General features: G+C 46.5%; 1 protein-coding gene across 1 annotated transcript in view; it reads right to left on the bottom strand.

Moving 5' to 3' along the window:
• mon1a (MON1 secretory trafficking family member A) overlaps positions 1 to 13,456 on the bottom strand; it is a 67,586-nt gene that overhangs the window by 45,192 nt on the left and 8,938 nt on the right. Inside the window, exon 2 of the mRNA XM_086001994.1 lies at positions 7,168 to 7,279. Within this exon, the coding sequence (XP_085858120.1) occupies positions 7,168 to 7,241 (74 nt within the window). The 5' untranslated portion in view covers positions 7,242 to 7,279. The remainder of the gene's footprint in view (positions 1 to 7,167; positions 7,280 to 13,456) is intronic.

The following is a 13,456-nucleotide window of genomic DNA, read 5'->3' as shown; positions in this document are numbered from 1 at the left end:
GGGTGGACATAAAAGATCCCATAGCACTACTCGAAGAAGAGCAGGGGAGTTCTCCCTTAACCAACGTCACTAAAATTGATTATTTGGTCATTGCCACATTGCTGCTTGTGGAACCTTACTGTGCAGAAATTGGCTGCCGCATTTCCTACATTACAACACTTCAAAAGTACTTCATTGTTTGCAAAGGTGCTGTATAAATGCAAGTCTTTCTTTCTTTGCCTGGAGCTTTTCAGCCAAGTTATCCTACTTCGTGTGTGAATCAGGACAGTCGGTGTCAGTAGGCTTTACAATTGTGAGACACATCATATTAAGTCCAACTTTGTCTTCACTTGACATCCATACATTTCCCCTAGCCCAAAATCACACGAGGTCAGAGCGTCCACCACTGGGTGAGCAGAGGTTGGCTCAGGTACAACACCATGCGGCACACTCTTTTAAAATTTATTTTCAAATATATTTTCCTCTTCTTTATATTCTGCCCCCTTGCCCAAATGCAGGCATTGCACCCAACTGAGAGGCAATGTGCTTCAAGGCCTCCACTACTACCAATCCTTTTTCAAACTCAAGCCAGTGGCTGAGGATGAATTCCCTCCTTCCCTTCATGGCCTCCTCATTCTGTGCAACAGCAGGACCAAGTCTGGGAACTCGCTATATGGGAGAATCTTGCACGTGAACCTACATCCCACTATTCTGTAGCAGAGACCACGATAGATAGTAGCCCATGAGGCAGGAAGATACAAGTGAGACACTCTCCCCATTCAAGCAACCTGATCAAATTGCAGGATCTCGCCTTGTGTCAGTGGCAATCAAACTTGAAATGTGCAGATGGGCAACTTGGACACATAGCATGTGCGTGTATGTGAGGGATGTCATTTAATATTTGGAGATCTGCTTAACTGCCTACGGCTCACACCATCAAAAATGTACATCTCAGCAATCCAGAGACAATTAGATTGTAGAATTATGTCTGTCTCGAGAAACAAAAGATTTTAACATTTTTTCCACTGCTTCTTTTCCAGACACTCAATCAGCTGCTACAGAACAGAAAGAAACCTGCTGGCAAGTATTGAGGCAATTGTTACTCTTTTATTTAATGTTCCCCTCCTATGCTGATGGCACTGACTCAATTTGGGGGGTGGGGTTCCATGGGTGCCAGGCACCGTCCAAGACCTCACCCGAGATGCTATTCTTCCTGTGGAAGCCGAAATTAAACATGGAACATAAGAACATAAGAACATAAGAAATAGGAGCAAGAGTAGGCCAATCGGCCCCTCGAGCCTGCTCCACCATTCAATAAGATCATGGCTGATCTGATCCTAACCTCAAATCTTCTATCACTCTGCATCCACCCGAACCCATGTGATCTCCCGGGAGAGGCGAAAAACCAGATAAAGACCCAATGGCCAATTTGGGAGAAAAAAATCTGGGAAATTCCTCTCCGACCCATCTAGGCGATCGAAATTCTTCCAGGAGATCACTCTGTCCCTATATTTTCTACAGTACTTACCTTCTGTAAAGACGATCTCCACCCCAGCCAGGAACAGGAATAAAACCATCTCCTGAAATCTAACAGAATTAGAACACAGTAGGAGCAGAACAAGGCTACACGGCCCCTGGGCCCGCTCCACTACCCACAGGGCCATGACCATTCCGAACCCAGACTCATGTCCAATTTCCTGCCCGCTCCCCGTAACCCTTTATTCCCTTTACTTCTAGGAAACTATCTATTTCTGTTTTAAATTTATTTAATGATGTAGCTTCCACAGCTTTCTGGGGCAGCAAATTCCACAAACCTACCACCCTCTGAGTGAAGAAGTTTCTCCTCATCTCAGTTTTGAATGAGCAGCCCCTTATTTTAAGATTATGCCCCCTAGTTCTAGTTTCACCCATCATTGGGAACATCCTCACCGCATCCACCCGATCAAGCCCCTTCACAATCTTATATGTTTCAATAAGATCGCCTCTCATTCTTCTGAACTCCAATGAGTAGAGTCCCAATCTACTCAACCTCTCCTCATATGACCACCCCCTCATCCCCGGGATTAACCGAGTGAACCTTCTTTGTACTGACTCGAGAGCAAGTATGTCTTTTCTTAAGTATGGACACCAAAACTGTATGCAGTATTCCAGGTGCGGCCTCACCAATACCTTGTACAACTGCAGCAATACCTCCCTGTTTTTATATTCCAACCCCCTAGCAATAAAAGCCAACATTCCATTGGCCTTCTTAATCACTTGCTGCACCTGCATACTAACTTTTTGAGTTTCGTGCACCAGGACCCCCAGATCCCTTTGTACTACAGTACTTTCCAGTTTCTTGCCATTAAGATAATAACTTGCTCTATGATTTTTCCTGCCAAAGTGCATAACCTCACACTTTCCAGTATTGTATTCCATCTGCCAAATCTCTGCCCACTTACTTAGCCTGTCTATGTCCCTTTGCAGGTTTTTTATGTCCTCCTCACTCACTACTTTCCCTCCCATCTTTGTATCATCTGCAAACTTTGATATGTTACACTCGGTCCCCTCCTCCAAATCGTTAATATAGATTGTAAAGAGTTGGGGACCCAGCACTGACCCCTGCGGAACACCACTAGTTACTGGTTGCCAATCTGAGAACGAACCATTTATCCCAACTCTCTGCTTTCTGTTAGAGAGCCAATCCTCCACCCACGCCAGAATATTACCCCCAATCCCGTGATTTTTTAACTTGAGCAATAATCTTTTGTGTGGCACCTTGTCAAATGCCTTTTGGAAGTCTAAATACACTACGTCCACTGGTTCCCCTTTATCCACCCTGTATGTTACTTCCTCAAAAAACTCAAGCAAATTTGTTAAACATGACTTCCCCTTCATGAAACCATGCTGAGTTTGCCCTATTAAATTATGTTTATCCAAATGTCCCGTTACTGTCTCCTTAATAATGGACTCTAACATTTTACCAACCACAGATGTTAGGCTAACAGGTCTATAGTTTCCAGCCTTCTGCCTACTACCCTTTTTAAATAAGGGTGTTACATTAGCAGTTTTCCAATCTGCCGGGACCTTTGCTGAGTCCAGTGAGTTTTGGAAAATTATTACCAATGCATCCACAATCCCTACCGCTACTTCCCTCAAGACCCTGGGATGCAAGCCATCAGGTCCCGGGGATTTATCCGCCTTGAGTCCCATTATTTTACCAAGTACCACTTCCTTAGTGATTTTAATCGTATTTAGTTCCTCCCCCCCTAGAGCCCCCTGTTTGTCCAGTGTTGGGATATTCTTAGTGTCCTCTACTGTAAAGACTGATACAAAATAATTGTTCAGTGTTTTTGCCATCCCCATGTTTCCCACCATTAATTTCCCGGTCTCATCCTCTAAGGGACCAACATTTACTTTAGCCACCCTTTTTCTTTTTATATAACTATAGAAACTTTTACTGTCTGTTTTTATATTTTTTGCTAATTTACTTTCATAATCTATCTTCCCTTTCTTAATCAATCTTTTTGTTATTTTTTGCTGTTAGATCATATGAGGGGATCACAGCCAAATCTGATCCTGTCCTCACTTGAGGTCCACACATACGCTCTTCAGCGCATGGATAACCATGGGGTTTTTTCCTACTCCAGGGACACCGAGGCCAATTGCAGCTCCGCATCTGCCTAAAATCAGCATAGTTTACAACTGTCCTGCTCTATGTAACTGAGTATCACTTCAGGTGTCACAGGTCAACAGCGAGGGGGCAGCCCGCAGCACTGACTGAGTGGGAGGGGGCTCTGCACTCTCCCTGTTGGCCTGTCCTTTCTCTCTCCAGAGCTGGTGGACCCCACTGTACTTTGCCACCATCTTCTGTTTCAATTTCAACCCTGATGCCCAGGTTTTCTGTATTGCATCCCCTCTATTTCCTCACCTTTTCCTTCGACCTCCCACTGCCTCAGCTATCCCTTTAATTCTTCTTTCCATTACTTGACGGATATGAGCTGTTGCATCATCCAACAATTTATTCCACTGATACTTCCTCTCTGTGTTTGTCTGTTTATTCCACCACCCCCACCATCGCCATTTAATTCTATTAACGAAGCTTGCTCAACTCTTCTTTTTCAGTTTTGAAGAAGGATATGAGCCTGAAACATAGACTTTCTGTTCTCTCAACAGATGAGTAATTGATGTGCTGTGTTTCCAGCCTTATCTGCTTTCACTTCAGATGTCATATTTTGTTTCTTTTTTTAAAATGGAAATTGTGTAATATCCCACTGCAATATTTTCAATGAATTAAATGATACAAGGTAAGCCACTTCAGAATATCAAAGCACAGGGTGCAGGGCTACATTGCAGCATTTGCTCCTCAATCAATGTTCCATCTACTTTGAAACAATAAACTGTTTCCCAACACGCAATAAAAATGGCCTTGGAAGCAAACGTCATGCTTTTTTTATTTTTAATTTACAGGAAACTCTTTTTTTATCCGGCACCGACGGGACGGGCGTGGTGCCGGTTTATCAAAAAGTCCAGATTACAGAGAGGTATAGTAAAAGGTCTGAGAGCCCCGTACACGGCCACAGATCCAGGCGTCCCTGTTGCATGGCAACAGGTGCAGGAACCCCGGCCACAGATCCAGGCGTCCCTGTTGCATAGCAACAGGTGCAGGAACCCCGGTTACACAGCCACAGATCCAGGCACGGCCACTAATATGAAGTAAAACTTACCTGAACCTACTCCTGAATTTTGCCGGTTAATAGAGATTTCCGGTTATTTAGGTGCCAGTAAATTGAGAGTTTCCTGTAACTAGTCTTCAGTCAAAAAAGTATTAGGCCTAGAAATTGGGTTGGGGCGCCAAAGTGGCGCAAAAGTCGGCGGAGCGCAGGATTTAGCGCAGCGATCGGAGTGATACCGATCGCCAGAAATTCAGTTTCAGTGCCCCTCGAGGGACACGGGGCGAGGCTCGAGGCGCTCCGCGTCCCTCTTAGGGCGCCGAAACTGATTATCGCAGCGCAACGTGCCGCAGCGCCACATGCTGCGGCACGGCACGCTGCGGTACTGCAGGCCTTCCTCCCACTGTTAAGGGGGAGGTGCCTGCAACAGCGCAATCCCCGATCGCGAGTGCCGGCAAATGAGCCCGGCACTAAGGAGAAATGCCGGGCTCTCGGGAAACAGCCGGCAATGCTGCAGGGGGGGGGGGCGGTTAGGAGGCCGGGGACGGAGGTGCTGGCAGGCGACCGGCGAAAAAGCGGCCGCCCCACACCTCCACCTTAACTTGCGCCGCTGCCGGCACAGTAAGGCCCCCGTGAACCGGGCGCAGGTAGCGAGTGGCGCAACTTCGGCGTTCGCTACCAAATATCGCGAACGGGGCACTGCGCACACTGATGACGTCATCGGTGGCGGCGCAACGCAAATGCCTAACGCCACCATTAGCGCCCCTACTGAATATCGCCGCAGACGCAGCCAGTGGCGCTACAGCCACTGACTGCCTCTTTAGGCGCTAACAGCTAGCACTACTCACCCAATTTCTCCCCCTAAATCTTTAAAGAAAATGTCATCCAAATCTGATTCCTGGGTTGTACTGCTCGCTGATCTCTGCTTGGGCAGCAGTGGGGGTGCTACAATACGCCCGGGGTTCAAAGGGGATGATGAAAATCGGCCAAAGTTCCAGCTCCTGATGATGATTTGTGGATCCCCTGCTGCAAAGTGCTCCTGATTGGAGACAGGGCTGAGCAAAAAGTAGGCTCAGCTTTTATATCCTCCACATTTGAACAGAATGTCATACGGAGAATGGTCACTTGGGTTTAGTTAGCCATGGTGCCATACCTTAGCACGAGCCTGTGGAGGGATGGCGGGGGGCAGAAACAGGGCAAGGAAGGAGTTTTTGAAGCAATAAAATCTGTATCAAAACCACAGAATTATATTTTTTAAAACAGATATATATTCGTTTATTTTTTTTTCCAATTCTTTCGCAGAATTTAATCAACGTGTTCCAAAGCCAAAAGGCCCACGACCTCCACCAGCAGCATGGGGCAAACTAGCAAACTGAGCACCAGGCCTGGACTAAAACTAGACTACAGATGAGCATCGATTATAGTAAATCATAAGACGTTTTATAAGTACTGTAAGCATTTACTGATCTGGGTTGACCATTTGTCCATCCTTGCCCTTGGCTGACCTCTTGCTCCTGTGCTCATACTGGGTTTCTGATATCTAGTGCGCTCTCAAGGTAAAGTAACTGAATGTTTCACCAGTACTCTCCTGATTCTGATCTAACACTCCTCCCTCTGTCGTGAAGAAGTGCTACAGGACTTTAAATTGTAACATTTATTAAGCATCTCACTCCTCTCAATTTTCTCTCCCTTTTCCCAAAAGTGCTGAATCATGCTGGGGTTCAGTTCCGTTGGTGCTGGTCACTCTCACGTACCTTGGGGATATTTTGCACGTGTGACCCTAGCCTGTGAGTGTCAACAGGCTATTCAACTGTACAGCTGAGCCGAGTCCTGTCCTCAACTGACATCCCCACATATGCACTTTCGGGCAGGTCACTGGGTAGCAATAAAAAGCTACCTGATTTTTCCCATTTCGAGCCAAAGGATTTTAAACTATGCTGCCCTGCTGAGGTCTACTAATTCAGGACACATCAAGGGCCAAACATGCAACCTTCCTACTCAGTACAGCTCAACCCCGCAACTGCTCAGCAGCGTTTGCAGGACTCCCTAATGTCCTATGGGCCAATGTTATAAGCATGCAAGAGAGAGAAATGGAAATATCAGGTTCAATATGCTTTGATTAAAGCTACATATCCGTTAGTGTTAATGGACTCTCATAAGTAACTATTTGCTTTTTCACATAGGGTAAAATTGCTCTGTGCACTAGAATTAGTGCATTTACCATATGTACGCTGATGTGTAGCAATGTGTTTTTGTTATTAATGGAATGGTTGCTAAATTTTGCTTGTGCTCCAGTAATTACTCCTTGTGTAATGCATATTAACACACCGAACCTGCATAAACTGTGTTTTTGCCCCCAAAGGAGCAATTGAAGGGTTTCTGTCTAAATTCCTAAGGCTTGACTTTCAGGGGAAAAAGGCAGATATGGTGTTTGTTCCGAGCTAACGTTAGACCAATGAAAAGAATATGGAAGTGCCCAAAGTCACCCGAGTCAAAAACCAGCCAGTGGAACATAGGGAAGCTGAGGCAAAAATACCTTGAAGGAAGGATCTCCAGATGCAGCAAAGATTCCTCATATGATCCGAATGTTACCATTACTGTTGAGGCCATTTCTGCGACACAATAAAACTGCACCTGAGATGGCAGAGCTGAAGAAAAAAAAGACTTGCATTTATATAGCGCCTTTCATGAATACTTGCCTTTATTAGCCGAGGCATAGAATACATAGAAACATAGAAGATAGGAGCAGGATTAGGCCATTCGGCCCCTCGAGCCTGCTCCGCCATTCAATGCAATCATGGCTGATCATCCAAATTCAGTACCCGGTCCCTGCTTTCTCCCCATACCCCTTGATCCCTTTAGCCTTAAGAAATATATCCAACTCCTTCTTGAATATATTTAATGTATTGGCCTCTACTGCCTTCTGTGGTAGAGAATTCCACAGGTTCACCACTCTCTGGGTGAAGAAATTCCTCCTCATTTCTGTCGTAAAAGGCCTACCCCCTTATCCTTAGACTGTGACCCCTGGTTCTGGACTCCCCGACCATCGGGAACATCCTCCCTGCATCTAGTCTGTCCAGTCCTGCCAGAATTTTATAAGTTTCAATGAGATCCCCTCTCATTCTTCTAAACTCCAGCGAGTACAAGCCCAATCGTCCCAATCTCTCCTCATACATCATTCCTGCCATCCCAGGTATCAGCCTGGTGAATCTTCGCTGAACCCCTTCCATGGCAAGAACGTCCTTCCTCAGATAAGGCGACCAAAACTGTACACAATACTCAAGGTGTGGTCTCACCAAGGCCCTGTACAACTGCAGCAAGACATCCTTGTTCCTGTACTCAAACCCTCTCGCTATGAAGGCCAACATACCATTTGCCTTCTTAACCGCCTGCTGCACCTGCATGCTTACCTTCAGCGACTGGTGCACAAGGACACCCAGGTCTTGTTGCAGTTCCCCTTCTCCCAATCTATTGCCATTCAGATAATAATCTGCCTTTCTGTTTTTGACACCAAAGTGGATAACCTCACATTTATCCACGTTATATTGCATCTGCCATGCTTCTGCCCAATCACCCAACCTGTCCAAATCATCCTGTAGTTTCTCGGCATCCTCCTCACAGCACACACGCCCACCCAGCTTTGTGTCGTCTGCAAATGTGGAGATATTACATCTAGTTCCCTTGTCTAGATCATTAATATATATTGTGAATAGCTGGGGTCCAAAGACCGATCCCTGCGGTACCCCACTAGTCACTGCCTGCCACTCGGAAAAAGACCCGTTTATTCCAACTCTTTGCTTTCTATCTGCCAACCAGTTCTCTATCCAAGTCAATACCTTGCCCCCAATCCCATGTGCCTTAACTTTACACACTAATCTCTTATGCGGGACCTTATTAAAAGCCTTCTGAAAGTCCAAATACACCACATCCACTGGTTCTCCCTTATCTATTTTACTAGTTACATCCTCAAAAAATTCCAGTAGATTAGTCAAGCACGATTTACCTTTTGTAAATCCATGTTGACTTTGTCCGATCCTGTCACTGTTTTCCAAGTGCTCTGCTATTACATCTTTTATAATGGACTCTAGCATTTTCCCCACTACCGATGTCAGGCTTACCGGTCTGTAATTCCCTGTTTTCTCTCTACCACCTTTTTTGAATAGTGGGGTAACATTAGCTACCCTCCAGTCCATGGGTACTGTTTCAGATTCCATCCAATACAAGAGCAGGGAGGTTATGCTTGAACTGTATAAAACACTAGTTAGGCCACAGCGAGAGTACTGCGTGCAGTTCTGGTCACCACATTACAGGAAAGATGTGATTGCACTAGAGAGGGTACAGAGGAGATTTACGAGGATGTTGTCTGGACTGGAGAATTTTAGCTACAAGGAAAGATTGGATAGACTGGGTTTGTTTTCTTTGGAACAGAGGAGGCTGAGGGGAGACCTAATTGAGGTGTATAAAATTATGAGGGGCATAGATAAAGTGGATAGGAAGGACCTATTTCCCTGTAATTGGTAGGAGGTTTAGAGGGGATTTGAGGGGAAATTTCTTCACCCAGAGGGTTGTGGGGTCTGGAACTCACTGCCTGAAAGGGTGGGAGAGGCAGAAACCCTAACCACATTTAAAAAGTGCTTGGATATGCACTTGAAGTGCCGTAACCTACAGGGCTACGGACCAAGAGCTGGAAAGTGGGACTGGGCTGTAAATTTCTATGACACAGAAGACTAATACAGTTTTCTGTTAAAACATTACAGAACAGAACTCCAACATTCTGTTAAAATGTTAACTTTCTATTGCGAGCGATCATGTACACAGGACAGCATGTCGCCGATTGCCAAAATTTACTACATTTACTGACAAACTTGACTGATGAGAGCAAAATAATAACTTTACAAATACCACGATTATGTTCCCAAGCACGCAAATTTAATACTGCGGGCACTATTTAAATAGCACATATCTCAAGTTGAGGCATGTTACACGATTTCATCGTGACAGTTTTGAAAGTTCTGAGAGTTGGTGTACAAGTGAGATACATGTTCTTGGTTAACGTCTCAACCATCATCTCATTTCTAATAATACAGCATCTCCTCAGAACTGCACTGAAGTATTAATTTAGACGAGTTGAAATTCCTGGCATGGGGCTCAATCTACAAATTCCTGACCCACAGGCGAGAGTGCCACCAACTGAGTCAGGGTGTGTGGATTCTTCACACCCTTTATTGTGTAATAATAATTGTGTGTTTATTGTAAAATAATCCACGTCAGGTTTAGCAGCAACTCCAGCTGACCTTTAGTCTTAAAGTTAGGAGTAGTGAGAACACCGGCCATGTTTTCTGATTAGGGTACATATAGATCCTGTTTTATTTTAAGAATAGGATTTACTACAAGCACCCTCTAGGACAGCTTGGCGCTTTCATGAGTATTGACATGGGTAGGGGATTGTTTAGGAGGTAGGAGACAAAGAGTAGCGATAATGGGTATTTACTCAAATTGATAGGATATGGCGAGTGGTGTCCCCCAGGGATCTGTACTGGGGCCGCAGCTTTTCGCTATAGAGTCATAAGGCTAAAAATTGAGTAGCGCCCCAATTGAGGCGCTAACTTCACCGGGACGCTAAAAGTAGCGCCCTGGAAACATTAGCGCCCCCCACGCCGGAAATTGAGTGGTTGCGCCCCGCCTCCCACTTGGGGCGCTGCGAGTGAATATCGTGGCGCTATGTGCCGCAGCGTCGCGCCGCGGTATTGCTGGCCTTCCTCTCATTCTTAAAAGGGGGGGGGGGTCTTCTGCAGTGCGACCTGGGGCCCAGCTGGGCCCCCGGGGATCGGGAGTGCAGGCAAAAGAGCCCAGCACCCAAGAGAAGTGCCGGGCTCTTGGAGCGCAGCCAGCACTCCGCGGGGTGGGGAGGGGGGGGGGGGCGGTTTCAGGAGGTCTGGGATGGGAGCACAGGCAGGTGCTGGCAGGCGGCCAGCAACAAAAATGGTGGCCCGCACCTCGCCTTTAAATTGCGCCTCCCCGGTCGCAGGTACGCCCCCCTGACCCTGTCGGACAGTGTCCGGCGGTAAGTCAGGGGGCGCTCCCGAAGGTCGTGGCCGGGGCGTGAGCGGGGCGCTGTGCACACCAATGACGTCATCACCAGCGGCGCAGCGCTACCAGTTAGCGTCACCACTAACCTCCCGCTGAATTTTGCGGGAGGCGTGGGCAGTGCCGCGCCCGGGTGCTAGTTGGTTTGCGCCCCACTTAGCGCCCTCTTAAGGCGCTAACAACTGAATTTTTCCCCCATAGAGTTATACAGCACAGAAAGAGGCCCTTCGGCCCATCGTGTCCGCGCCGGCCATCAAGCCCTATCTATTCTAATCCCATTTTCCAGCATTTGGTCCGTAGCCTTGTATGCTATGGCATTTCAAGTGCTCATCTAAATGCTTCTTGAATGTTGTGAGGGTTCCTGCCTCTACCATCCTTTCAGGCAGTGAGTTCCAGATTCCAACCACCCTCTGGGTGAAAAAGTTTTTCCTCAAATCCCCTCTAAACCTCCTGCCCCTTACCTTGAAACTATGCCCCCTGGTTATTGAGTCCTCTACTAAGGGAAAAGTTCCTTTCTATCTACCCTATCTATGCCCCTCATAATTTTGTACACCTCAATCAGGTCCCCCCTCAGCCTTCTCTGCTCGAAGGAAAACAACCCCAGAATGTCCAGTCTCTCTTCATAGCTGAAGCGCTCCAGCCCAGGTAACATCTTGGTGAATCTCCTCTGCACCCTCTCCAATGCAGTCACATCCCTCCTATAGTGTGGTGACCAGAACTGCACACAGTACTCCAGCTGTGGCCTAACTAGCATTTTGTACAGCTCCATCATAACCTCCCTGTTCTTATATTCTATGCCTCGGCTAATGAAGGCAAGTATCCCATATGCCTTTCTAACCACCTTATCCACCTGTCCTGCTGTCTTCAGGGATCTATGTACATGCACACCAAGGTCCCTCTGATCCTCTGTCCTTCCTAGGGTCCTACCATTCATTGTGTATTCCCTTGCCTTGTTAGTCCTCCCAAAATGCATCACCTCATACTTTTCAGGGTTAAATTCCATTTGCCACTGTTCTGCCCATCTAACCATCCCATCTATATCGTCCTGTAGCCTGAGGCTTCCCTCCTCGCTATTTACCACTCCACCAATTTTCATGTCATCTGCGAACTTACTGATCATACCGCCTACATTCATATCTAAATCATTAATGTACACTACAAACAGCAAAGGACCCAGCACCGATCCCTGCGGTACACCACTGGACACAGGCTTCCAGTCACAAAAACCTTCGACCATCACCCTCTGCCTCCTGCCACTAAACCAACTTTGGATCCAATGTGTCAAATTGCCCTGGATCCCAAGGGCTCTTACCTTCTTGACCAGTCTCCCATGCGGGACTTTGTCAAAAGCCTTACTGAAGTCCATGTAGACTACATCAACTGCACTACCCTCATCCACACACCTAGTCACCCCCTCGAAAAATGCAATCAAATTGGTCAGACATGATCTCCCCCTGACAAAGCCATGCTGACTATCCCTGATTAATCCCTGCCTCTCCAATTTATAAATGATTTGAATAAAGGAACAGAGAGCCGTATATCCGAGTTTGCTGACGACACCAAGTTAGGCGGCACAGTAAATAGTGGAGATGGGAGCAAAAAGTTGCAAAGGGACATTGATAGATTACGTGAGTGGGCAAAACTGTGGCAGATGGAGTTCAATGTGGGAAAGTGCAAGGTCATCCGCTTTGGACCTAGGAAAGATCAAAGTATTTTCTAAATGGTGAGAAGCTCGGAACTGTGAAGGAGCAGAGAGAGTTAGGGTTCCAAGTACAGAAATCACTAAAAGCTAGTGGACAGGTACAAAAATAATTTAAAAGGCTAATGGAATGTTGGTCTTTATCTCAAGGAGGCTGGAATAGAAAGTTATGTTACAGTCATATGAAGCTCTGGTTAGACTTCATTTAGAGTACTGCATTCAGCTCTGGGCACCACATCTCTGGAAGGATGTCCATCTCTGGAACGATGTCCATCTCTGGAACGATGTCCATCTCTGGAACGATGTCCATCTCTGGAACGATGTCCATCTCTGGAACGATGTGTTAGCCTTGGAGGGGGTGCAGTGCAGGGTCATCAGAATCACCAGTGGTAGAGGCAGAAACCCTCACTGCATTTAAAAAGTACTTGGATGTGCACTTGAAGCGCTGTAACCCACAGGGCTGCGGACCAAGAGCTGGAAAGTGGGATTAGGCTGGAGAGCTCTTTTTCAGTCGGCACAGACATGATGGCCGAATGGCCTCCTTCTGTGCCGTAAACTTCTATGATTCTAATGATTCCGGGGCTAAAATGGTTAAATTATGAGGACAGGTTACATAGACTAGGCTTGTAGTCCCTTGAGTTTAGAAGATTAAGGGGTGATCTAATTGAGGTGTTTTAAGACGATTAAAGGATTTGATAGGATAGATAGAAACTATTGCCTCTGGTGGGAGAGTCCAGAACAAGGGGGCATAATCTGACAATTAAACCTAGGTCGTTCAGGGATGATGTCAGGGAGCACTTTGTCACACAAAGGGTAGTGGAAATCTGGAACACTCTCCCCTGAAAAGCTGTTGAATTGAAAAAGTCAATTGAAAATGTCAAAACTGAGATTGATAGATTTTTGTTCGGCAAGGGTCATAGAAACATAGAAGATAGGAGCAGGAGTAGGCCATTCGGCCCTTCGAGCCTGCTCCGCCATTCAACGAGATCATGGCTGATCATCCAAACCCTAGCACCCGGTCCCTACACCGACAGCCATC

The sequence above is a fragment of the Somniosus microcephalus genome, chromosome 11 (assembly GCF_052327205.1).
Source record: "Somniosus microcephalus isolate GS21.2 chromosome 11, FLI_Smic_1.0, whole genome shotgun sequence".
Classification (NCBI taxonomy): domain Eukaryota; kingdom Metazoa; phylum Chordata; class Chondrichthyes; order Squaliformes; family Somniosidae; genus Somniosus; species Somniosus microcephalus.
This window is presented reverse-complemented; position numbering and strand designations above follow the sequence as displayed.